Source organism: Rattus norvegicus, chromosome 20 (genome assembly GCF_021556685.1).
Source record: "Rattus norvegicus strain SHRSP/BbbUtx chromosome 20, alternate assembly SHRSP_T2T, whole genome shotgun sequence".
NCBI classification, from domain to species: domain Eukaryota; kingdom Metazoa; phylum Chordata; class Mammalia; order Rodentia; family Muridae; genus Rattus; species Rattus norvegicus.
This window is the reverse complement of record NC_141553.1, coordinates 21,392,855-21,419,486: the sequence shown is the minus strand read 5'-3', so window position 1 is coordinate 21,419,486 and position 26,632 is coordinate 21,392,855. Positions and strand designations below refer to the sequence as shown.

The 26,632-nt window shown below is 43.2% G+C and overlaps 1 protein-coding gene and 1 long non-coding RNA gene across 5 annotated transcripts in view; one reads left to right on the top strand and one right to left on the bottom strand.

The window, feature by feature from the left end:
- Nucleotides 1-7,088: 7,088 nt before the first annotated feature.
- LOC120098914 (uncharacterized) lies at nt 7,089-26,151 on the bottom strand. 3 transcript variants are annotated; one of them, XR_015645797.1, is made up of 6 exons: nt 25,955-26,151; nt 25,643-25,795; nt 15,170-15,331; nt 14,467-14,645; nt 8,192-10,813; nt 7,089-7,842 (listed from the first exon to the last, which is right to left on the bottom strand). It is a non-coding gene; the product is annotated as an uncharacterized LOC120098914 (long non-coding RNA). The 3 variants fall into 3 exon arrangements; XR_015645796.1 differs by having other exon boundaries at nt 8,131-10,813; nt 25,713-25,795; XR_015645798.1 differs by lacking the exons at nt 25,643-25,795; nt 25,955-26,151 and adding an exon at nt 15,740-15,807 and having other exon boundaries at nt 7,564-7,842; nt 10,673-10,813.
- The window catches only part of Rtkn2 (rhotekin 2), a 73,305-nt gene continuing 68,184 nt past the window's right edge, over nt 21,512-26,632 (top strand). The window contains 1 exon segment of one of the 2 annotated variants that reach the window (NM_001107625.3): nt 21,512-21,755. In NM_001107625.3, coding sequence (NP_001101095.2) covers nt 21,717-21,755 — 39 coding nt within the window. In that variant the 5' untranslated portion in view covers nt 21,512-21,716. 2 annotated transcript variants of the gene reach the window in all.

Below are 26,632 nucleotides of genomic sequence, written 5' to 3'. Positions count from 1 at the left end.
TTTGAAGTTAGCCATCCCTTTAGTTAGCAATAGAAGGTTGCTTTTGACTACACATAATAAAACTTTTTATCAAACATGAGTACTGGGGCTGGGGAGATGGCTCAGTGGTTAAAGCATGAACTGTTAAGAACATGGATATCAGAGTTTGGATCCCCAGAGTAAATGTTTTGTGAGTATGCTCTCCTGAAATTCCAACCTCAGAAGGCAGAGGCAGCGAATCCTCAAGCAAGCTGGCTGATAGCAAGACTAGCCATATCGGTGAACTCTGAGTTTGACTGAGAGACCCTGCCTCAAAAAGAATCCAAGAGAAGGCAATTAAGGAAGATTCTTGAAACACACACACACACACACACACACACACACACACACACACACCACAAAGGAAAAAGGACATTTTTTTCCTCATGTAGCAAGGAGCAGTGATGGATTGTTCTAGCATTGATTTAGAAGAATGAATCAGTTCTTGGTCTACAGTTCTTGTGCAATCATATAATATCATGTCCTCATAAAGTTACAGCCAAAGGCAGAAATAAAACTGGGTCCTCCTGAAGGCTTGTCTTTTAGTCAAGTAGGAAAGTCTTTTCAAGTGTCTTAAGTCAAGGTTTCTTATATCTCATTAACTAACCATCATGGATTCATGTGCCTATACCATAGCTGCAAGGGAATCGGGATAGGGCAAGGAAGTGGAAAAGTGTTAATAGAGGGAGAAAGACCATTAGCAGGCCTACACCAACTGAATCATTGGGTTCTTATTTAATTATTATTTAATTTTCTTGGAGTTATGTTTCTGGACCTTGCCACCAATCATTATATAGCACTATATTTTAAAATTTATGTTTTATTACAAAATTTTAAACTTTTTCAAAAATAATTAGGACACAAAATTAGGACACTGTAATCAAAAAATGTGTAGGTACACAGTTCATTTCCACAACAAGGGTTGATTTTCTTGCACTCATTGAGGCAGACCAAAACATACAGATGTAGACTGAGTGGAGCCATTAATATGTGTAGTGAGAGAATAGCTGAGGTGTTAACTCACATTTAGAGCTTTGGTGCAATTTCAAAATAAAATTACTTCATACTTTATAAGGTTCTCCACCTTATCTTGTTTTTAATGTTTGAGTTCAAAATACTTTGAGTTCGAGAGCAGCAAGCTCTTTTACCCACTACACATTGTCTAAATGCATGACATTCTCTTGCTCACTTTTTCTTTTTGTAAAAAAATAATTTTAGGGAGAACTGGCTCTGCCCTTTTGCTGACTGTGGCATTGGGTGGGTCAGCAGAGGCAGGCAGGAGAGTTCACCACAGTGGTGGTTTGGGTGTGGGAGAGGCTGGTAGGCTGACAAGATCAGATACATCTCAGGCCCAGATTCGGGGCTTTGAATTGGCCCACTCCAACATCTACCCCATCGATGAACTGCTGGGGCACGTGAATGGGCCCATCCTAAGATCCAGAACGACAGGATCTCTATGGCACAGGGCAACAACAGGATATCCAAGAGGAGATCCAGTGAGGTTTGAGTATTGGTAGTGTGTAGTAGAAGCCAGAGGCCTTGAACCAAGCTAACAAACCATTGCAATGAACAGTTGCAAGCAAGAAGTGTGGGCCAAAGGTTGTACTGAGGGACACGCTGTGACATACCCTACTTCCATAGTGAGATTTTTTCTCTGTTGGGGGACTGCTAGGGTGGAGAGAAGCTATGAAGGGAGGGGAGATAAGTGGAATTGGGGTGCAGGATGTGAAATGTACAAAGAACCAATAAAAAGTGTAAAATATAATCATTGCAAGGGCCAGGGGGGATGGCTTATTAGTGGGTAAAGTGTTTACCACCAAGGCTAATGACCTAAGTTTGATCCCCAAAGACAACACTGTAAAAGAAGAGAACAGATTTCCATGGGTTATCCTCTGACTTCCCCATGCACGCCATGGCATATGTACCCACACATACAAACACACACATGTACCTGCACACTATACACATAAGCACACATGCATGCACAAGTACACACACTCATTCACACAGCAAACACATGCACATACACACACACAAGTACACTCATACACACACTCAAACAGACACATGCACATATGCACCACACACACAAGCACATACACACATGTGCATACACACCCACTACCCACTAAATAACATAACTGTAAGAACTAGATGGTTTTACAAAGACAGCGTAGAAGTGAAGGCTGTTTTCTAAAGGCTACAATACTGGGACTTCAACGTTTTCTTAAAAATAAAAACTAGGCTGATCATAGAAAAACTGTATTTCTTTAGTGTATTTTAAGTGATTAATTTTTAACGACTTGAACAATTTGTAAATTAGATAACCTTTCCATTTTTTTTCTAAATAATTCTGTTTTATATTTTCCCCCAAAGGACAGGACAGATGGCTGTTATTTTCAAACTTAATTATAGCTGTGTATGTTAGAGGCACATTTACTGTCTTTCACACTAATTTTCTGGGGAAAAGATGCTGGTAATTTTACAAGTACTACATTTTCAAGTCCTATGATAAAATATAATTTGAAAGTAGGGGCTGACGAGATGGCTCGGCAAAAGAGCAAATACTGCTCTTGCACAGGACCTGAGTCCAGTTCCCAGGACCCACAGTTAAAAGTTCACAACCACTGCAACGCCAGTTCCAAGGTAATCATCCCATGCCCTCTCTGAGAAGACTTGCAAAAACGTGTACATACCTTTCTCTGACAGCCCATATTATACTTCCCCATCTCTCTCTCTCTCTCTCTCTCTCTCTCTCTCTCTCTCTCTCTCTCTCACACACACACACACACACACACACACATACGCACACGCACACGCACACAATTAAAAGCAAAAATGAAATATTTTGTAAACTGATTAAAATTGATACTAGCCAGTAAGTACCTAAAATAGAAGAATAGCAAAATATTTAGACAAACTAAAAACAATGGGGCACAGGTGGGAGGGGACAATGGGTAAGATTGACCACACCTTGGCGTTTCCTGACTGCGGGTCCACTGGCACTTCAGTGAGCATGACCCCTAATGGAACTGGGTTCCACAGTTCTTTGTGAAAGGGGCAAGACTGGCAGGTTGAATTGGGAATTTCCTTAGGCTCTAAGGCTTAGGGCGCTGTCTTGAGTATGGTAGGACCTCCAGTAGCAAATTTGGTCTCCTCTCTAGATATCAAGAGCACCTTTTCCTCTGTGACCACCAAAAATGATTCTAGACACTGACAAGTATTCCAAGGGTCAAAAATGGCCCCAACAAAAAAACTATTATTTGTAATCCAAACACCAATCTTTAAGGAAAAAGAGAGCACAGCACCTGAGTTATCAACCACAGATCAAACGACCTGGCTTTTTTCCTTCCCCTAGGAAGACATGAGCCTGCTGAAACATATGCGCCATATTTTGACTCTGACTCACATGAAGTATAAAATGATGTGCCAAGAGAACTATGAACTCACTCAGCAGCTCATGACGGCAACATGGCATGATTCGAGTCATGGGATTGAGGTAATGTCCTTTAGAAAGCAACACATTTGTCTACCAGAGAGCCTTCTGAAACTCTTCAGAAGCTGGGAGATGCTGTCCAAGATATAGAGTGGAGCTGGAGGCTGGGAGGAACTCAGATAAAGGTTGTGAGTGGTTAGTACTGAAATCACAGGACAGGTCTGAGAAGTCACTAAATGATTCTCTTCAGAGTACTGTACTTGTCACAGTAACATTACAAAACACGTAAGCATGGCTTTCTAATTGGTTTAGGGTCTAGGCACTGTCCCTATGTTAAAAAAGTTTAAACTTTTTAAGAAAGAATGATTTAAGTTATTAATTACTGTTAATTATACAGACACACCACAGATGCATTCACTTTCATATTAGTTGGTTGGGTCTATAGATCAACTTACAACACCGCTACTAAGCCACCAACTTCTTCGATTAAGGGGACAGAGCCAAGGCTATTCCATCAACTCTGGTGTTCACAAATGTTTCACTTAAATTTCGCCTTTTAAATGTTTTCCAAGCGTTTTTGACATTGTCATTTAAAAACCCAAGTTGGAGTCAGGCAGAGTTGCCTATCTCTGTGAAGCCAGCTCTCAGGAAATAGAAACTGAAGGATTGTAGATTCGAACAAACAAACCAAACCCTGACTGGAGAACTGTCTGTTGCCATATGTGTGAGCGAGCTTAAAAGTCCCAAGTCAAGTTCCCTCTGCAATCACTGTGGAATGAAATAAAGAAGAGAACGTTCTGGCATTGCAAGATGTTTAATTGGAAAAAAAAACCAGTAGTCTCTTTTTCTAATTTGAGTCAATGTGAATTTTGTCAAGAATATCTAACGTTTCAAAACTGTGTGTGTTTCTACTGTTTTATGACTGCCTTTACAACCAGAATATGCAAATATTTAGCACCCATTACTTTTAATCCACAAAGCCTGTATGGTCTGAATGCTGACACATACCTGCCCAGCTCATATACAATAGTCAATGTGACAATTACATTAAGGTGAAACCTTTGGATATAGGATTAAGCAATGAGAGAATCACACGTAGAGAGAGAATTAACACTCATAAAATAAAGGAAAAAGAGCCGCCTTCATTTCTTGTTATCTGGAAACAGAGGCAAAACACAGCCTGTAAGAAACATCCTCAATAAACGCTAAATCTTACAACTGGCCATGGACCTCCAGGCCTCCAGCTCCAAATGGTAGCTTTGGATGATTCCTAAATTCCTTAAGGTTTGGTTATAGCAGACATACATTCTAAGATGAAATTGGTATCAAGAGTGGGATGTTTCCCTACGAACTTACAAGATGCGAAAGCTACTTTGGAATTGGGTAGAGACGGGGCGAAGGTGCCCAGATATGTTGTGAAAAGGACTCTGGCGGTTCAGCAGGAGGGGGAGTTACAGAGAACACGTCCCTGTTCTAGGAGATTACACCAGAATGTGGCTGTAATACAGAAGATAGTTGTCTTTATGGTGAGCTTTCAGAAATGGAAAAGAAAAAAAGGCTGTATTTGTTACAAAGTGGCAATGACCTTGACTGAGTCCCCTGTGCTAGTGTTCTGGGGAAGCCAGAGCTTGTGGGTGACGAGACAGGCCAGTTGACAAAGAGAGGTCTGTTCCATTCCACCCCGTCCCCGTGCATTTGAAAGCACGGAGCAGTCAGCTATAGAATCAGACATCTGTTTGCAGCTCCAATCAGGGTGTTCTCGTTGTGGCTGCGTGAGTTGAGCACACTTGCTTCTGTGTGTTTACCTGCTTTGCCCTGTGAGGATTACATAAGATAAAACACACAGAACTCTAAGCACAGTTAACAGAAAAACCCAGATCCCAAGCCAGCACTCGCTACATTCTGTCAAGTATCTGTTTCTTCCTTCATATTCTACGGCTCTGGAAAAGATTACTACCTAAGCAAAAAGACTTCGTTTCTTATATTTTTGGTTGTAAGCCTAGCCTTTAATGGCTGAGCCATCTCTCCAGCCAGACTTTGTTTCTTAAATTCTTATTTATGTGCATGTGTGTGTACCTGAGTGTATATCTGTGTAGCACATGTGTGTACGATGTCTGTGGAAACCAGGGAAGAGGATGCTGGATCCCTTGGAACTAGACTTATAGGTGGTTGTGAGCCGCCATGTGTGGTCTGGGAACTGAACCTCAGTCCTCAGAAAGAGCAGCCAGTGCTCTTAACCATGGCACAATCTCTTCAGCCAGCCCTGAGATCTCAATTCCACTATTTTTGTTCTGTCTTGTTTGAGATGAGGTCTCGTGTAGTCCAGGCTGGCTCCAAATTCACTATGTAGCTAAGGACAGCCTTAGTGATTGGGCCTCTGGTTTCCACCTCCGGAGGGCTGGGATTACAATGCAGATGCCACACTAGCACTGAATTCCAGTTTTTTTTTGGCGAGCATACAGAGAGGGCAGGGAAAGACCCTCCGAGAGATGGCTTGCTTCCAGTGAGTCTGTACAATAGCCAAGGGGAACCGCTAAAACCTGAATGAATAAGGCTATGGAGCTGAAGCCACTGGGAGAAATATGAGTTTTCAGTAGCGCGAGTGAAAGAGTAATTGGCCCCAATCAAATTAAATGATAATCTAATTAAATTAAGTAGTAATTTGTACATGAAGAAAGTAACTGCGTGACAGAATTTTTCAAAAACGAATTGTATCCCCCGGGACAACGACCATGCTTATCTTTGTCCTGCAGTTATTTTTCCTTTTCTTCTCCCCCATTTTAGCATTCACTTCTAACTCAGCAATTGCTAAATGAAGTGGTAAATTATATAAATGCATAAATGTGTCTTTTTCTGCCTGTAGCAACCACAGAAGAGGCTTAATCCTTCCACAGGCCCAGCATCCCTTCACTGCGCTGAAGGTTCAAAGGTCCAGTTCGTGTTCAAATGTACCCCCCACTGTAACACACTGGATAACAAGACTCTCTTGTATCCTCTGCTGAGGAAAACCATCAAGGAATTAGATTCTTAATCTCCTAGATTCTGGCTTAAATTAATGGGAACTTTGTGTGCCAAATATCAAGTCAAACAAAACAAAACAAAAGAAACAAACAAAAAAAAAACCAAGGGCCAAAATGATTAAGAAATTAAAGATAACAACATCTTCCACTTTATACTTTTAGTTAAACATTTGGAAAATTAGTTTCCTCCAACCAACAGTGCACTAATGAAGGGATGTTTGTACTGTGAAGTCAAATATGATTCATTTTAGAATATGTCCATATTAAAAGTGTCTTAGAGCTAATAAAATAACCCGAGAACTACTGGGTTACAGTAGTTAAAGAAAGAATGAGCATGTAAAACCTGCAGGATAAAAACATGATATATAACACCCATAAGAATTAACAACTTGGGCTGGAGAGATGGCTCAGTGGTTAGAGCACCGACTGCTCTTCCTGAGGTCCTGAGTTCAATTCCCAGCAACCACATGGTGGCTCACAACCATCTGTAATGGGATCTGATGCCCTCTTCTGGTGTGTCTGAAGGCAGCTACAGTGTACTCACATACAATAAACAAAATCTTTAAAAAAAAAAAAAAGAATTAACAACTTGCAAGAGAATAGCTAATTTCTTTAAAGAGTTTCAGTTTATTAGAAAATGGAAGCACGAAACAACTTGGATTCATTCCTTATTGATCCATTTTAGGAAAAGGCAAATTGGTTATTAGAAAATCAAATGAGAAGCAGGAGAAATAATCTATCTTAATTGATCATTAATTAATGTCTACTGGTTTTCCTAGCTAGATATTTGCAGTAAATTATTAATATTGAAATGGCTTCAACTGTTTTGCCAAGTGTTTGACATAAGTTATCTTAATGGTACATGAACGCCATCTTGTTACCAGTCTGAAATGAATAACTTGATTCTTACATGCATAAATATCGTGACCATAACAACAGATTCGGACACGTTACCTCATTTTTTAAAACAAATGACTCTGGTATCAGACATTGTTCATAGCACAGTGCAACCTTTTGGCATTAATCTTGCTAGCTTGAAGTCTGCAGTGTAGCTCCGGGAGGAAATAACGGCTCTCAGAATCATTTAGCTCAAGATGTAGGATTTCACCAAGTTTATAGGAGAATGGGGTTGGGGGATAAGGGTTGAAAGGCTTTTTATTATACTTTACATCTGAAAAATTAAAGACTTGAAACTGAACACATGAAAGGCTGTCTAGTTATTCTTCCAACAATGCCCCTTTCTATTCAAATACGAGGATGAATTCCACAGCGCCGAGCCTGCCTGGGCTTTGAAGAAACAGATGCGACCATTGTTCAAGATCTGTCTTGAAAGTGAATGCCTTGCTCGGGTTCTAAAGATCGTTGCCACTGTCAGGGAGGGAAAAGAAAATATTGTGTCAGTGGGCGAGAAAATGCATTCGTTCTATAATAGGCAATGCTATACCATGCTATAGTCACAGACAGCATCTCTTAGGCGTAACCTGACCCCTGGTGTCCAACTGATCAAAGAATGCCATATAATCCGACAGGTAATACAGCAGATTCTATACAAGGAACATCTTTCCTTTCTCTCTCTCATTCCCTCTCATTTAACTGTTTATGACCTCCAACAACAGAGACACCACAGTGAAAACCCTCCATAGATGACCCTTATACCTGAGAGAACACAGGCAACGGTCCTAGCGAGATGAAGCACATCGGGGAAGCCACGACTGACCTATGCATGCCCACCAGATGATCTGCCATCCACAGGGCCACATCAGCACAGACGATCTCTTGACATACAGCGATGCCACTTGGAGATGCCATATCGGTCCTTCCAATAGGTAACAAAGCTAGCGACTTATCATATTTGTGAAGATCTTAGGACAAAATAAAGTGCCCCAGTAGTGTACTAAGAGTACCTAGAAAGTGTGCTCTGGTTCAGCGCTTTCAAGATGGAAACCAGGAAGATGGCTACTACACAGAATATTTCAAAAATATGTGAAACTACACTTAGGAAGTATGCATTAGCGGTCAGAGAGATGGCTGTGTAGATAAAAGTGCTTGTGTCCAAGTCTGAGATGAATCTCTAGAACACGTGTGACAGAAAGAACTGACTCCCACAAATTGTTTTTTGACTTCCACATAGGCACGCTCGTGTGCGTGTGTGCATGTGTGTGCGTGTGTGTGCGAGAGTGCACATGGGCGCGTGCACATGCAGGCACTTTAAATAAATGTGAAAAGATGCCCTTTCAAAAAATTTTGAAACTTGACTCCTCTTAAGCAAAGACGAGCCAAGCTTTCTTCAACAAAGATGCTGGACTTTGGGGAAGAAAAATCTTTTACCAAATATATCTCTTGATCTTTTTCTTACAATGTTTATTTGCCAGTTGAGGATCCGGGAACTTTGTAAACGCATGTTTTGGCTCAGCGCTTTCGAATGTGACTGAAGGGTATGAATATCATGGGATAGATCCATCAGGAAGTGTCCCTTACAGCTTGCTGGGGTCAGGGAACTTGGCCAATTTCCACAACAGCAATGAAACTCTAATACTGAGGTTGTTGGGACACGAAGCCATAAGAGGCCATCTCTGATGACTGGGTTCTCCGGCTTACAGAAACATCCATTCAAGATCGGAACCAGGACCCTAAGGGTTGAAAAGTCCTGTGGATATTAGATGCTCGTTCACTCTTGGGCTACTTGTTTTAACTGGAGATGATTTTTTTCATGCAAGTTGAAGGGAAAAATGGTCACCTTTCTGTATGTAACCAAGAGAGAGTTTGAAGAAATGAAATCATGTTCTTGGTAGATTCAATTAGTAGGAAGGAATTAGAGAAGAGAGCTGCTGAAAGTTTTCATTCTGCAGTAAAACATCACTTGAACGCTCACTTGGCCGTCCCAGGCAGAGTGAAGTTTATTTACAGCTCAGACTGTAGCTCCGAGAGGAGATAAAGCTAAGCTTTTTCCTACTTTCAGTCCAAACTCCCAACCCCTATCCCCTCCCTAGTGGATGAATCCAGCTCTCTGGGTGTGGAAGTAGCAAGAACCATTTTGCAATTCAAAAGACCCCTTTGAGGCAGTGATCTTGAAAGTTGGGCTTTCTTTTTATTCTCATTGACTGTCACGACAATAGGCATTAGATGGGAGTACATCTGTCACACTGACCCACTAACAAAGAGAGATTTGTTTTGGTGGGAGGGACTTTGCAACCTGGAAAGTTTCTCTTTTTATCATTCTGTTTAAAATGGCACTAATTATTCTATTACGGTGTTTAATATACGAACTGTACTGCTATATAAAAATAAAGTACAGCTTTAAAAAAATTTTTTAAATAAATATAGCCTCTAAGTTTGAGAGAAAATTACATAACAGCTCATTTGAACACAACTGCCCAGTGATATTTATATAGCGCTCAAAACATACTTTGAATCTTTTAGACTTCTGAACGCAAACTAGAAAGGACAGAGATGGGTAATCTATTCCACGTATTTAATAAGAGGAGGTGTGCTGGGTCTGGCGTGTAATTATTCATTCCCCATTGTTAGTCTTACTGGGGTACCATGCATCAACACAGCACTTCCTACTACTACCATGGGGCCTTGCCTGACCTGTTTGGACATTCATACCACAGCACATGGGAAGCCAAAACCAACAATGTCACAGGCCCAGTGTTCCGGCTCGCTGACAGCTGAAGCAGCGGGTTGCCGTTCCTTGTAACCAATGCGGAGGCTGCTAACCAGCCTCCCAAATGCTGACACTAGGTCGTGGCATGTTCTCCATGATTACCAGAAAATAACAGCAAAGGGATGTAATGAGGTGGTCTCACTGGTAGATGAGAATCAAACATCCAGGCTGGAGAGATGGCTCAGCCGTTAAAGGCGAGGCTCCCAACCAAAAATAGAAGAGAATCAAACATCCGTGTGCTCAAAAAGGCACGTGGAGCCTGAAAACAATGTGGTTTAGCAAGGCTGTAGCAACCACAGTGGTTAAGCCAGCTCAGTGTTCACCATTGCTGTTGCAAAACGTTAAAAGCTAATCTTTTTTTCAACATTAAAATAAACTCCTATTCTTTAAAAATCCTCTTTGGTTTTATTTTAATTGGTCAAACGGTTGGCTTATAATAGAAATTCAAAAGCTTTAAGGATCTTCGCAAGAGAGGGCACACATGTGGCCACTGAGCTGTTTCGGATGTTTTGAATTCCATAGTTATCTCACTCTGTTTCTTCTTCGCTGTTTTCTTCTCGAGGCAGTAAACAAAGAGTTCACCAACTGTTTCAAGAGACACTCCAGGCAAGTATTTGCGCAGGCTTTACATTTTTCTGACACCTTCACCTAGACAGGGCACCCGCAACAAGTCTGGAAAGCAGAAGGGAGAACTCTTAATTCTACATTATAGGTTAATTACAGAGGTGTGCAATGACCCATCAAATGGATATTAGGTAGCCTATGGGCTAACACCACACTGAAATCCTCCCTCCTCCATTGGTTACTTCTGACTATTAGTTTCCATTGTCAATTTGACACAATGTAAAGTCCCACGGGAAGGGAGTCTGGGGATGGTCTAGATCAGGACAGTCTGTGGGCATGGTTGGGCGAGGTTGGGGGGTGGAGGTTGGGGGTAGGAGGTGTTGTCTTGATAACTTCATTGATGTAGGAGGGCTCTGTCTAAAAGTGGAGGGTACCATTCCCCAGGCTTGGGTCCTGAATTATTTAAGAGCAGAAGCAAGCTGAGCAGTAAGTATGTGTTTGTTTCTCTTCCCTCTTCCCCAGGGATGTGATGTGTGACTAGCTGCCTTGACTCCCCATAATAAATCTCCCATAGCCAGGAATTGGGTGCTAAAAATGAACCCTTTCTCCTGGAAGTTGGTTTGGTCAAGGTATTTGATCACAGAAGCAAACCTTGCATCCCTTGAAAGGAAGCAGGTCACGCTGTTGCGTTGAGAACCTTCAGACCCACGAGTCGAAAGCAAAGAATGTGTGGCCATGCGTGCACCTCAAGATGACTCTCGAGTTCTCCCATTCTGAAACCTGGGATATCACCCCATTCACATTCTGGAAACTCGCCCATCCTTGGGAAAGCGACAAAGGAAATTTGCCACAAATAGCTACACAGCCCTCCCCGCTCTTCCAGCTGTTTTCTCAGCCTCTTCTGTCCCTGGTTCATCGGCTAAAATCTCTGGAACATCTGCCTCCAAAAAGGCAACCCTCTGAGGAAGCAGAACAAACCGGAATCATTTTTAAATGTTGCTAATTATATAACAGACACAGAATACTCCACTCTAGCTCCTCTGGGTTACAGGCATTTACAAACTGCAGGAGCAAACCCAGTTCCAAGGAGGGAGAATCGAATCGAAGCTCACCTTCAGGATCTTGAGTGGCATGCTGCAGTTCCTACATCGGGAGGATTTGTGCTCCCTGTCTGGAAGTGTTCTGAACTTGAAACCTATGAACTAAGCAGGAAAAACTATCTGCCCATGAGTCTAGTACTCAATGGAGACATGTTTATGGAACAGGTTAGGCACTATTCCCTTCTAGAAAGGAGAATCTGGGCTGGAGCTGTGAAATCTCTGAGAGTAAATGTAGAGGTTTTCTGTCGCCGGGGGAGAGGAATTTTCCTTGAGCTGACCTGAGAGGGGGCACTGTAGTCCATTATTCTTCATAATTCTCAATTCTACCTTCTGGAAAATGCTTCCTTTTCTGTTTTGCCCAAAATGGGTCTGTACTTTTCTGCGTGTGTGTGTGTGTGCGTGTGTGTGTGTGTGTGTGTGTGTGTGTGTGTGTGATTTAAATGAGCACAGAATGTCAAGGACTCCAAGACCATTCAGCCCATGTACCACCTGACATGGGTGCTGGGAACAGGACTCTAATTCTTTGCAAGAACAGCACACACACTCAACACTAAATTCTCCCTCTCCTGCCTACAAGTTTGACATGGTTATATCAAGCTAAACATTTTAGTCAAGTGTCCACTGGCACAGAGAGCCTTGTGGCTCCCAGTAAAAGTGTTATCAGAGCACACAATCAATGGTCAATAAACAAACAAAAGCAAAAGAACAATCATTGTACGTCAACGCCAGTGGAAATGACATCAGACTAGCATCCTTAATAACTTACAGATACCACGATGACAGACACAGAACATTCATGAAGAGAATAAATAAAATATATATTTATTTAATATATCTATCACATATTATATAATAAATAATATAATATATAAACTAAAAGTACATCATATATATTTAAATGAAAAGAAAGTCAGAAATTAGTCATCGAGTCCAGAGATTTCAAAATGATTAGTGAAGTCTGGGTATGGTGGTACAAACCTGAAATCCCAACACTCGGGACTTTGAGGCAGGAGGACGGAGAGTTCCAAGCTGGGCTGGGCTACAATAACAAGAGCGTTTCTCACCGCTCTCCTAAAAACTATCTAGGAAGGTTTTTAGGAAGCAACAAAAATTATTTAGCCATACATGCAAAGTGAAACTACTGATATAAACTGATAAAGCTTTAAGAGCAAATTAGGCCCTGATAAAGATATGTTTAAGCCTTTGTGGAAAATCAGAAAGTTTTATCAAAACATATTAAAGATGAAATCATATATATATATATATACATATACATACATACATATATATATATATATATATATATATATATATATATATATATATATATTTGCCAGGCTCAAGTGACTTGTGTCCTGGAACCCTAGCTAGGGACAGCCAGGTAATAAGGGAAGGACAGACACTCAGACACATGTACAGTAAATCTGGGGTCATATGGGATTCCTTAGAGCTTCTTCTGCAGCTGGGCCCTCAGAATGTTTTTTTTGTTGTTTTTTTTTTTGTTGTTGTTTTTTTTTTTTTTTTTGGTTCTTTTTTTTGGAGCTGGGGACCGAACCCAGGGCCTTGCGCTTCCTAGGCAAGCGCTCTACCACTGAGCTAAATCCCCAACCCCTCAGAATGTTTTTTTTTACGAACAGAGGGAGAGGCTAGTGTCTGTAGGACGTCTCTGTAGGCCAGCAGTCTCTGGCTCTAAACACCCAGGAGGAGAAAGCCACAGTTGCTAGTCTTCGAATATACTGATCAACCCTTCATAAGCACTAAGAGAAGACTCTTGAGCCTGGTTCACAGGGGTAACAGCTTTGCCAACTTCTCATGGTCTGATTTGTCTTTGAATCCCTTGACATTCTGTGATCACGTGACTAAGGACATCACTCACTCAGGGTTTCCTCCACTACGTACGATTCATAGACTGAAATAACCACTATGGGGCCAGCAAGAAATCTCAGCAAGAGATGTTGCCCTGGAAACCCAATGACCTGAGACCCACCCCAGAGACCATTTCTTAAAATGTTGGTTTGCGTTGGGACACACCTGTAATCCCAGCACTCCCACAGTGAGATAGAAGGCAGAGACAGGAATTACCCAGAAGCTCTCTGGTCATCTAGCCTGGAGAGCCAAGCAAAGCAGAGACAAGAGAGACCCTGCATCAAAAGCAAGCAGGAGGGAAGGCAACTCCTGAGAAGCTGACCTGTCTTTCTCACAAGGACACTGCGACACAAGCTCACCTGCACCCACATACACAGTAATAATAATAAAATGAAATGAAATGAAAAAAAATTCACTATCCTAAACATATAATTTCCCCCTAAAATCAGTTCAATTCTAACATAAATTCCAATGAGTTCCTTTTCAGGTCTCTGCTTCTGTCATGTGGGTCCCTGGGGTCAAACTCTGGCCATTGGGTGGGTGGGGGGCAAGTCACCCAGTCCCCTGAGCCATTTCATTGGCCCTCCAGGTGGTGTCTATTTGCTCCTTCCAAAAGCGGGGTTGTTGAGTAAAAATTTCACGTAAAAGAGCAGAGGATCCAGAATAGCCGATGCGCTCCCGAAGGGAAAAGGTAGTGTGTGTCTCTAAAGAGAGAATTTCTACAGCCAAATGAGGGAGAGAGGAATTTATCCTTTGCTGGATTCACAATAGCAATGTGGCTTACGAGAATGTTACCTAGACAGGGTGTACCGATGTCCTGGAAACTTGAAGCTGCTGGGAGACTGCTGTGAGGAGCAGGGTGGGAGATGAATTGGAGGTTTGGTTCCATAGCGGGGTTCCTTCTGGTACCCATGAATGGATCCAGCCGTAGTGGGTGGCTGTGATGTACCGAAATCAGCAGTTTCCGCCAAATTCTAGGCAAATATTAATAAAATATTTTTAAACCCTTTTATCCTTACAAACATTTAAGTGTCAACCGTGTACTAAAAATAAACTTACACAGTAAAAAAAAAAAAAAAGAACACAATCCCTGATGTGGTGACAATAATTCCTATTAAAATCGTAAGCATTACCTGCAGTAAGTGTAGCTAATGAAAGAGGGGATATTAACATTCACTTAAAAAAATAAAAACTCTATCCTCTAGGTCCAGTGTTTTACATGCTCCTTTCCTTCTGAAATATGTTTTACCCGACTGCCTCAAAATGTACGCCAATGTAAAATACTTTATGCATGAGGTTTTTAATTGCTCACCACGATGTATGTATGTCTTTGCAACATATTCGTGTAAATTGAAATCTTCCACACCTCGTTACTCTACTAAACGGACAATCTTCTCTCCTGATTATGTCTCACTGAGTAAATATCACTTACACTCCAACTCGACAGGGTTCCACCTCTGGGTTTCATTTTTATAAACGTAAGAACATTCATAGCAACCTGTAAAGGTACAGAGCGGAATCTTAACGTCAGCCTCCTGGTTCGTTGCTGATAGTGACATCAACACCAATGACCTTAAGTTGTCCTTTCTTTCCAGATGTCTTTTTATGGCCTGGAGCAAGGCAGGGCCGTCTTCCTTTTTGCTGAATAGGAAAAGGTGACCTGAAAGTGTGAGATTAAGGAAGTGGAAAGTCACTTTCAGGATAGGGAATGTAAACTGAGGAACCGGATTACGAGTCCTTCAGAACTGCTCAGGTTTCCCAGTGTTGTAAAATTATAAATAAATAAATAAATAAATAAATAAATAAATAAATAAATGCTGTCTTTTTTCCTGCTCTAGGCCTGGGACCACAGTGCCCCAAGATATCTACTAGATATCTTGCCAGAAGCACACATCCCAATTCCATGGTGGCCCAGCGTCTCTAGCTGCCGCACACTCTCTTACACTTCAATCGCTACAAGAAAAAATACACAACCCAATAACCTTTGATCCAATTGATAAGATATACTTGTCCACCTAAATATACAAAGTTCTGTACACATCCATCCCTTAAGAACGTTCATAACAACCTATAAAGGTACAGCGTGGAATCTTAACATCAGCCTCCATGTTGCCTGGCGGCCATTTTCCCATTCTCCCTCTCCTCCTCTTCCCTTAAACTTCTCTCCCACCCCTCCTTCCTTCTCATCCAATGACAGGCCTCATTCTATCCTGCACCAGCCCTCACCTGTATTTAACAAATTAAATGGGGAGAAGGGAAACTCCACCCACCTCTCTTCTGGCCAGCTATAGGCTGTCGGCATCTTTAGTCAACCAATAGTGTTAAATGAAGGAGCAAGGTCACATAGCATCACTTGGTGTACGTGAGGATCTCCTTGTCCCTGGGGGGGGGGGGGGGGGGGCGACCAGATCTTGGTGGCCAGTATTTATTTAGTAATTACAGAACATAGCAACAGGCGAAATCGCAACAGTTCTAGAACCTTTAGGAGATGAGACGCTGAGGGAGGAGTCTGTCATTGGGGGTGAGCTTGAATCTATAACTTTATCCCACATCTTGTTCACTCAGTCGACTTCCTGTTTGCAGCTGAAGAGGTAATCCCTGCTCCAGCCGCCCGCTGCGGTGCATACACCAATCATTACGGACTCTCCTGTACTAAATTCTTCTGTAAGTCATCTCCGTCATGGTTTTATCACAGCAACAGAAAAGCAACCAAAGGCAACGAGATTTATAGGCCGATGACGACCCATGTCCTCCAGTGAGCCCCTCCCCCTAAAGTTTTCACAGGGATGCAGGGGTGAGGCTGGAGCACTCGCGGTCCAATCACCTCCTAAAAGTCCTCTCTCTGAACACTGCTGCAGTGGGGACTCAGCCTTCAATATCCAAGCCGGTCCCCCGCCCCTTTTATTAATTGGTTATTTTATTTATTCACATTTCAGATACTGCTCCCCTTCCCGGTTTCCCCTCCGCAAATCCCCAATCCCAACCCCTCCCCCTGCTTCTATGAGAGTGCTCCCCAGACCCACTCCTGCCTCACCGCCCTAGCATCCCCCTATGCTGGGGCATCGAGCCTCCACAGGACCAAGAGCCTCCCTTCCCGTTGATGCCATTTAAGGCCATCCTCTGCTACATATGTATCTGGGGCCCTGGATCCTTCGAGGAATACTTCAGAGGCACACCATCACACGCATTCTCCTCTGTGCTAAATGTAAACTGGCATCACGTGGGTTTCAATGAGCAATATGGCTTCAGTTGTATCGTGACTGAAACTCAACAGCGATGACAAAAATCATATCCGGTGCAGTCTTCTGAAATTAGCTTCCTTCATAACACATGGTTATGGTGTGTTCCTTTTTAAAGATGGATTCGGTCTGGATAGAGTGCTGTAATTCATTCACATTTCTGAAATGAACGCTTGGGTTATTTCATTGTTTTTTTGGTTTTTGGTTTTTGGTTTTTTCTGTCACAAGCCCAACGTCGCCAGTACAGATTTACAAGTATTTTTTTAAAAGGAGAGGATACATACCTTTATATAGAGATGTACATAAGTGTACATATGTGTACATATGTGTGCACACACATACATCTTCAACCTTATATTTCCACTCTCCACCCAAATTGATTAGGCGCATTTCCATCTTCTCTGCCAGTGTGCCGTAGGTATTGATCAGATTCTCACCTTCCAAACCCTAGCATGATTGGATTAATATTGATCAACTTACCAGCCATAAAATCTCAATCCTCTCAGTCTTCATCTGCAATTTATAGACTCTAATAATAACCGCGAGCAATATTTATATTTTATTTCCTGTATGGATTTAATGTTACAGTCTATGTCTCCCAGACAGTTTTTATGACTCTATTGATTTTCAGCACTAGGGATCGAACCCAGTGTCTTGTGTTTGGTGGGTACTTTGCCACTGAGCTAATGTCCCCATCCCCTTTTCCTTATTTTATTTTGACTGGCTGGATAAATTGTTCCGGTGGCCTCAAACTTTTAATCCTTCCCCAGCCTTCAGAACAACTCAGATGATAGGTGAGTATCAGCCCCATCCCCACCCTTCACACACACACTCACTCTCTCTCTCTCTCTCTCTCTCTCTCTCTCTCTCTCTCTCTCTCTCAATATAATATTGCCAGTGGTAGGTAATGTATTGGGAGGAATATATATATACATATATATATATATATATGTATATATATTCTTAGAGGTCTTTGGGTCTAAAATGGTTGACTTTAGGTCTTTAGGTACTGGTATGTTCTTCCTGTTAGCAATGTGTTTGTGCTTAGTATTGTGTTTGCGGGATGAGAAGGTTACAGGGTACTTTCGAAAACTTTATCTCTCCCAACTGTCTCTGTTTCAACTTTACAAAGACAGGATAGCTATTAGCATTCTTGTTTTACCGGTAAGAAAACTGAGCAGTCTCCCCAGCGATGTAGGGCTAGAGTCCTCAGACTCAGCATCCTGTATCCTTTGTCAGATTATATGCTGCCTCAGCTGTTTGTAGATTATGGCTTATTTGCTAAACTCTCTCTCTCTCCTCCTCCTCCTCTCCCCCCCCCATCTCTTTTCTTTTACCTTCTGTTTCCTTCCTCTCCTCTCCTCTCTTCCTCCTCCATTTCCTTCTTTCTCCCTCCCCCTTTCTCCTTCCTTTCTCTTGTATATAATACAAAATACAACTCCTTTATGGGATTCATTATAATGCCATCATCTACAAGATGAACCTAAGTAACGAAAGTCCCAAGGTAATTTTCATTAAATTAAAAAATACACTTTGTCTGTTTGCTTGCATGCCCGTTTATTGGGGGTAGGATGGGCATTTGTATGTAACCACACGTGTGTGGTCAGAGGACACCTCATTGAGGTCAGTCAAGTCCTTCTACCGAGTGGGTGTCAGGGATAGGACTCAGATTTCCAGCCTTGGCAGAGAACCCCATTAGGCTATCTCACCGACCCCCCAAGATAATTTTCAAATAGGATTTTTTTTTTAGATTTTTTTCAGTGACATAAAAAAAAAAAACCAAGAGTTGCCTATTTTGTAATAAACTATATTTTAAAAAAGCAAAGGGTCTGGGTGCAGTGGGACATGGCTTGACTCCCAGCACTCCAGAGGCACAGGCAGGGGGATGTCTGTGAGTTTCAAGCCTGTGAAAATTAAGAAGAATACAGGAAAACAGACTTTTTGACACTTACTGTGTTATTTAGTTGCTTTGTTTCTATCACTTTCTGTTTAATTATGAATTAACCTCAATATAGCTAATCTAAATAATGCCCGTTTGGTAAGGGTATTATACAATGATATCATAGTAATAATCCCATCATTCAACCTCCAGCTGAAGCAAACCTGGGCAGATGGGTGGATGGGTGGCTATCTAACATGTTCTCAGAGAGCCTGAGGAGAATTGAAGGATGCCTCGATTTAGTTCCCAAACACTTAAAAATGATACTTGCTAGTTGTAAAACAATGACTTCGCTCGATGAATAAATTCTCAAATGAATACAACTACTTCTTGTGAGCTCTTTAACCTACTTTATTTTATGTTTGACTGTGTCTCCTGTAGCCCATGCTAGCCTCAACTCTCTTTGTAGGCAAGGATAACTTGTAACTTTTGATTGTCTCGCCCTTATCTCTGGTGTACTAGGTTTCCCCCCATGTAGCGCCACGCCCAGTAGAAGCCATGCTGGGAGATGAACTCAGGACCTTGTGCAGGCAACCATCTTGCTAAGTGGGGTGCATCCTCAGCCACCGCCCTTTAAGCTTGTGGTGTTTTGATGGCTGCTTCTATTTTTACAGACATCATTACAGACATCAAAGAGAACTATGTTTGATGAAATCAGCAGTAACAAAACAAAATGCCTAGGGATAAATAAGGAAACAGAAACCCTATTCTGAGACACTTTAATCACCAGCTAGGACAGGATCTAGCTTCAGCACTTCCGGGACACATCCCCGGATGCCTTAGAAAGAGATAGTCCCACATCATTTCTTCTGCAAAGAGAAAGGTCTTTAATGGCAACTACCTATAGTCTATAGGTAAGTACCAAACACAGCCTCTTCTAGATTTCTTCCTAGGATTATTAATCCTGCAATACTCATCCATTTTCACATCGGTGCTCACTTTGAAACCGGTCACCTTTTTGGTTTTCTCTCTCAAGGCGCTTTGGTCTGAGTCTGAGCGCTGTGTGTGTTACAGGGTAAATGCTGTGAGTCTGACGATGAGCTCTCTGTGTACAGTTCATTTACCGTGTGTACGTCTTCATTTGTGTGTCAGGCGTGATGCCCGGCTCCTGCAGCTAATTACATCACAAAGGAGCAGCACAAGAGACCCGTGCGCTGGGTCAAAGGGCACTTCACGGGAATGGAATTCAGACCCGTGTTTGGAGACACCTGGGTGAGGTGGGCGTTGGTAATTTTGAGTTTCACCTACTTTACAATTGTGGGTCATTACGGGCTGCTAAAGTAAGAGGAAAATCACTCCTAACTGGGCAGCAGCTTCTAGAATCATCTAGTCCAGAGGTTCTCAACTAGGCAATTATCCACTTGAGAGGAAGGAATTTTATATATATATACATATACACACATATATATACATATATACATATACATATATGCACATATATACATATATATACATATATACATATATGGATAATTATATATATAATATATATGGATATGCATCTCTCTCTCCCGCCCCGTGTGTGTGTGTGTGTGTGTGTGTGTGTGTGTGTGTGTGTGTGTGCGTGTGTCTGTGTTCAGTGTTTGGGGGAGGTATGCCCACATCCTGGTGCACATGGACATTACTTTGGGGAGTTGGTTCTGTCCTTCCACCATTGGACACTGGGAATTGGAACTCAGGTCAGGAGCTTTGGCATTACGTAGGTACCTTTCCTTGCTGAGCCATCTCACTGACACACTCGATTTCTTTTTAAGAAGTACACCATTCAATTGACTGCCTTAACAAGGAGGTCTGTGAGCAAGACGGCCATATCATTTAAAGTTCACCTTGGAACAAGTGGAAGATAGGGGGACCACTGGGACAACATACCCAAGAAAGGATGTCCCCAAAATAAACAGGGCCAGACTGTTTATAGAAGGAGTGTTGCCCAGGTCTTTAATGAGGTGAGGTAGGAGGTTGATTTGGTAGAGTCTTCCCTCAGGAGGAAAACGTCCAAAGCCCTTCACATTTCCGGTACAAGATATGCCAAGGGATAATTTTAAACACTTTACAGGGGTGTGGACATCCTCTAATTAAAAGTCTAAACTGGTTAGCTCAGTGGTGAACAAATATCTTGTCATGCTTAAGGCCTCGAGTTCAGCATTTCAGCATCTCCCCCTCCTCTCTCTTAATAAAAGCCCGTGCTAACGACCAGGCTTCTGCACATTTGTTTGCTGTCACTTTAGATGTAGACAAACCCAGGGGGAGTACTCGCAAAATGTCTCATATGGTGCCTGTCTCCCCACCCAGCCTTTCAGAGCATGATCTTTGGGTGAAACCATGTTTGAGAGACAGATAATGGGGTCTTACATCCCTGACTGGTCTGTGAGGTCCAGTCAGTCCATTCCTTTAAAGAACTTCAAGCAGGACGCAAGAAGAAACCTGACAAGAAAACCACCTGTTTGAGGCTTCTAAAGGGAGACCTTCTCTAAGACTCCACCACGCCCACTGGCTGGGGCCCCGCCCACTGACAGACACAAACACACCCACTCCGCTCTGGTCCAGCCTACCCATGAGGGTCTTCTTAGTTCAGGCCCCACCCACCACAGACCCCACCCATCCGAGCCCGCTCTTATTCAAACCCCGCCCACCGCATATCCAGGCTCCGCCCACTCCCCGCCCTTGCTTAAGGCCGGCTGTAGCAGAGGGTCTGTGCAGAGTCCTCGGGTCTCGTGCTGTTCTAGAGACGGAGCGGACCCTAGTGCGCTTGCGCGGCGTCGTGGGCCGGGTTCCCCTGCAGCTCGGACTTGGTACGGCCGAGCGGTTGGTGCGGTCTGCAGCTGCAGCCCCGGGGCGCGCTTTTCAAATCGTGGTTGACGTGCGCCGAAATGGAAGGGCAGCTGCTGAGGGGCCTCGCCGCGCAGCAGGTGAGCGAGGCCGGGACTGGAGAGTGGCAGCCTGGACCGAGATCCGGAGCCGGGCGAGCTCCGTGGCGTTGCACGCCTGTAGGCTGCACCCGAGGAGGAGAGCGAGGGCCGGGGCTGGAGGAGGACGCCGGGGCCCTTCCCACCTGCGGGTCTTCCTAGGCTTGCAGAGGAGGTGATGCCCCGGGAGCCGGTCCCCGGTTTGCTCCCAGTGTCTTCGCAGCCTACGCAGCTGGGCATCTAGTGCAAGGTGCTGCTTTCAGCGATGTGGGCAAGCATCAGACTGTGGGGTGACCGCGGGGTGGACGCTCAAAAGGCATGTTCTTAGCTTTCCAGGAAGGTGTAAGTTTAAACGTGGATTCTTGAACAAATACTAGGAAAAAACACTGAGTTGCAAATAAATCCAGTGGGGTTTTTTTGTTTGGTTGGTTTTGTTTGTTTGTTTGTTTGTTGTTTAGCCATCTTTAGATGTGTTCAAAACCTTTTACATTTTAGTGTTGTCGAGAGTATTTCTTGGGAACCCCAGTCAAGAGTTAAAAGTATACTTTCTGTTCATTATTTTAGCACTTTAATTAAAAGAAGACCCTTATGCCCTTTTTAGCTCCATCTTCATTTCCGTTTTAATTTTCACCTCTTACCGGCTCCTGAAGTATAATAGTAATTCTATCTAGACGAAGACTGCAGGTTCACAGAATTTCTACTGCCTTGTTAGAAAGCCCTCTGTAATTCTCTGGAGAGTTGAGCCAGGCTTCAAGTTATTCTGCAAACCGTATTAGTAATCATAGGACCTGTTTTCCAGTAACATACAGAAAACTTTCAACTCTCTTGTGAAGTATTTCTTCTTATTTTGTTGTGTATTCTGGGTGTCCTGGTTGTCTTTTCTAAAGGTAGCCTTGAACTCCTGAGGCTCCGCTTGCCTCTACTTTCTTACTGTGGAGTTTATAGGAGTGCCCCACCAAGCCTGACTTTTGTGGAGCGGAGCTGGGGTCTAACCCAGTGCCTTGTGCATTCTAGGCAAGCCCTAGATCACCTGAGCCACATCCCATTCCTACGTTGATTGTCATCACAGCCTCTACTTTTACCGAACTGAATGAAGATCTGTCGAGTTTCCCGTAGGGATCCTGTGAGTGCTGATGTGGCCATCCAAGTGTGCTTATTAGTGTGTGCGACAGTGACATTTAAGGATGGTAGAGAAGAGAGGATGACAAAGCCGCTGGTATATATAGCAAATATATTAAGGCTTGTTTATGTAAATATGGCAAGATAGCAATTTCTAAGCATAATATCAAAATAATTAAAGTGTAGAACTGGCTTTTGTTTGGGTTTTGCAAATAAACAACGACATAGTAACTGGTTTCAACCTCACAGGAATAGTCGAGTCAGGAGCAGAATTTTAGACTTGACTTAGCATTGCATTTCTATTTGGTACTCGTCCCCTCCCCCCAAATGAAGTCTGTGATCTAACAGGATGAGACCAGAGGTTTAGTGGTTTGCACTCTGCTTCAGCCCGGGGGGGGGGGGGTGTTTCCGACTCTTCATGCACTGAGTGTTGGTTTTGGAGTGAGGTTGGGGTCAGATCCCATTCTGCTGTGTAATTCTCAATAACCCAGGCATCGTTCTGAGTCTAATTTCCATAGCTGCAGAACGGCTGAAATGCCTGTGGGGCTTGGTAGCCTCTGGATGGCAGGTGTGTAGGCTCGAGAGATGACTGTTTTTACTACATCCCTTTGTCCTACTCCTCCGAGCACCTAGCCGGTCTTCCTGGTAAAGTTTAAGCTCCTACCAAAAAAAAAAAAAAAAAAAAAAAAAAAAAACCAACCAAACAAACAAACAAAAAACCTGCAAGCGGAAATGTAGTTTGAGTAGAAACAGTTCGTCCTTATAAAGTGTTCCCAGAACACGAATCCCATTTCTCCACAGTTCCCTACCATGGTTAGTGTTAATTTTTTTTCCTGTACATAAACAGTTCAACAGTTCTTCGGTACGTAGAATTTTGTTTAAGAGTCAGAGATTAGGACTGCTGAGGTAAACATGCTTGCCGTACAGGGTGGTGACCTGAGCTTGGTCTTGCGGACCTGAGCTAGAGAGAGAGAACGCTCCCCAAAGTTGCTATCTGACCATCACATAAGTACTACGAAATGGTAAGTATCTATGTGCCTGTGTCTTACACACACACACACACACACACACACACACCTGTCTTACACACACCCCTTACACATACACCTTACACACACATACACACATCCTGTACTTGTGTGCACACACCTTACACATACACACACATCCTGTACTTATGTGTGCACACATCTTACACACACACACATACACACATCCTGTATTTGTATGCACAAATCTTACACATACACACAGCACACATCCTGTACTTGTGTGTACACATCTTACACATACACACACATGATAATAATAATAAATATTTTAGAAGCAAACATACTGCATATAAACAACTTTCCATTTTCTTCACCTACCCTCGGCTCTCTTTACCAACATGTCCTAAGTATAGTTGTTAGGTGAGTAGTCGGTTTGGTCAGAATTACTTACGCATGGTTTCTGTCTCCTTTTACCAAGCTCCCGTCCCTGCTTTCAACTTTAAAAGTCACTTCTCAGGGTTGACAGTAGGGCCCACTCTCTGCCTTTGTGCTGTTCTAGCTCTTAAAACTGTCCAGATGTCTCTCTTCCATAACCCAGATGGCCAGCTTTGAAAGTTCTCTCTTTCTGGTGGCATTAAAGATCCAATTCAGGACCCCACACCCTTTAGGGAGGCATTGCCCTAATGAGCTGTACCCGGCTCTAATGTCTCTTCTGTGTGTGAATGCGCACTTCTGCAGAGTTACCCTTGTCTGTACATGTGAGTGTGGAAGTCAGAGGTCAGCTTCACAGTATTCCCTTATTGTTTCCCACTTTTTTTTTTCTTTTTTTTTTGGAGACAAGGTCTTACCATGTAGACCCTGGCTGGCTTGGAACTCAGTGACTACAGTAGGCTGACAAGGAGTCACAGAGATCTGCCTGCCTCTGCCACCTCTGTGCTAAGATTAAAGGTGTGTGTGGCACTGTGCCTGGATGTGTGTGTACGCGCATGTATGTGCGTTCGTGTGAGTGTGTGTGTGTGTGTGTGTGTGTGTGTGTGTGTGAGAGAGAGAGAGAGAGAGAGAGAGAGAGAGAGAGAGAGAGAGAGAAACTATAGTTCTTATTGAACCTACAGCTTTTCATTTTGGCCTGGCTGACTGCCAGTAAGCCCCAGGATCTACCTGCCTTCACCTCCCCAGCTCTGAGATTACAGGGGTATACCATGGTGCCTGGCTTTTCTGTGGATGAACTCAGGTCCCCACGCTTGCACGGTGACCACTTTGTCTGCTGGACCATCTCCCTAACTCCCCATTTCCACTCTTATTTATCTTTTTTTTTTAAATATTTATTTATTTCATGTATGCGAGTACACTGTCGCTGTCTTCAGACACACCAGAAGAGGGCATCAGACCCCATTGCAGATGGTTGTGAGCCACCATGTGGTTGCTGGGATTTGAACTCAGGACCTCTGGAAGAGCAGTCAGTGCTCTTAACCACTGAGCCATCTCTCCAGCCCCACTCTTACTTATCTTAAATCTTTACTTTTATCTATGTGTTTATATGGGTGTGTATCCATGAGTGTGGGGTACCTGGAAGGCCAGGAGAAGGGGTTGGGTCCCCTCGAGCTGGAGTCATAGTTGTTGCTAAGCTGCATGCTGTGGGTTCTGGGAATCGAACTCATGTCCTCTGGAAGAACAAGTACCCGGCTTGAGCCTCTATCCTCTACTTTTAAAGGGTTCCGCTATTCTGTTTTTAGCTTCGTTCTGTCCATTCCGTCTTAGCTCTTACCTTTAACTACTTACCATACCAGGACAGTGATGTAGGTTCCTGCTTGACCTGATGGAACCCCGAGAAAGGAGATTGATTGCTAACCTGCTCGCTCTGAGGACTTGTTTTCCAACACTGCAGCAGGATGCAGATGGGGCAGCTTTTCTTATGTGCTCTGTGGGCCGGGGCTGTAACAATAATAGTTTTAGCTCTTCAGTCCTCTTGGGGGGGGGAGGGGCAGTCAACATGACTGCATGCTCCGTGGTTGCCTCTCCTTTCGTGATCCTACTCACTGGATGGCCCGAGACAGACAGCAATTTCTCCCCAGCAGTACCATGCATACCCACCAAGTAAAGTCAAATTCTTTTGCTCGTTAAACAGTTGCTTGGCTAAGGCTACTTCGTGTTGCTGGTCGTAGGTTAACTTCTCCGGGCATAGTGGATATATGCCGATAGGTTGTGTGGGAAACGGAAGTTTGCTTGCTGCAGCGGTGGACCCTGTTAACTGAGCATCTTCAAACACAGGCAGCTCTCCCTCCCACCTCAGCTCCCTCCCACTTGCTCCACTAGCTTTGACCAAGGAGGCGGGGCCCTAGTCTACAGTGTATCTACTCTGGAGTGGGTAAGAGGCCACACGGTAAACGTTTTTTCCGTTTTGCGGACCACAGCCTGGAAAGCAGCCAGAGCCAGTATGCGCCAGCGTGACTCGATACAAGTTTATTTATGTGCTAGTGTGATTCAGGACGACTTCATTTGCAAAACCAGGCACCAACCAGACAGACCACAGTTAACTAACTCTCGCCGCAAAGGATGGAATTCTAAAAAGGACTTCTGCGTTATTGCCTTATTTCCTTAGTGTATGGTAACCTGACTTCACACGTGAGCTTTTGTTTGTTTTGTTTTAAGACCCTAAGGTTCTTGTCTCTACCGATTCCCAACCCTCTGTAATCTCCTGAGCCTTGATTTTTATCAGCTGGTGATAGAAGTGTTCTTCCTAGATAGATGGCTGCCCTAAAGCCCAAGCTA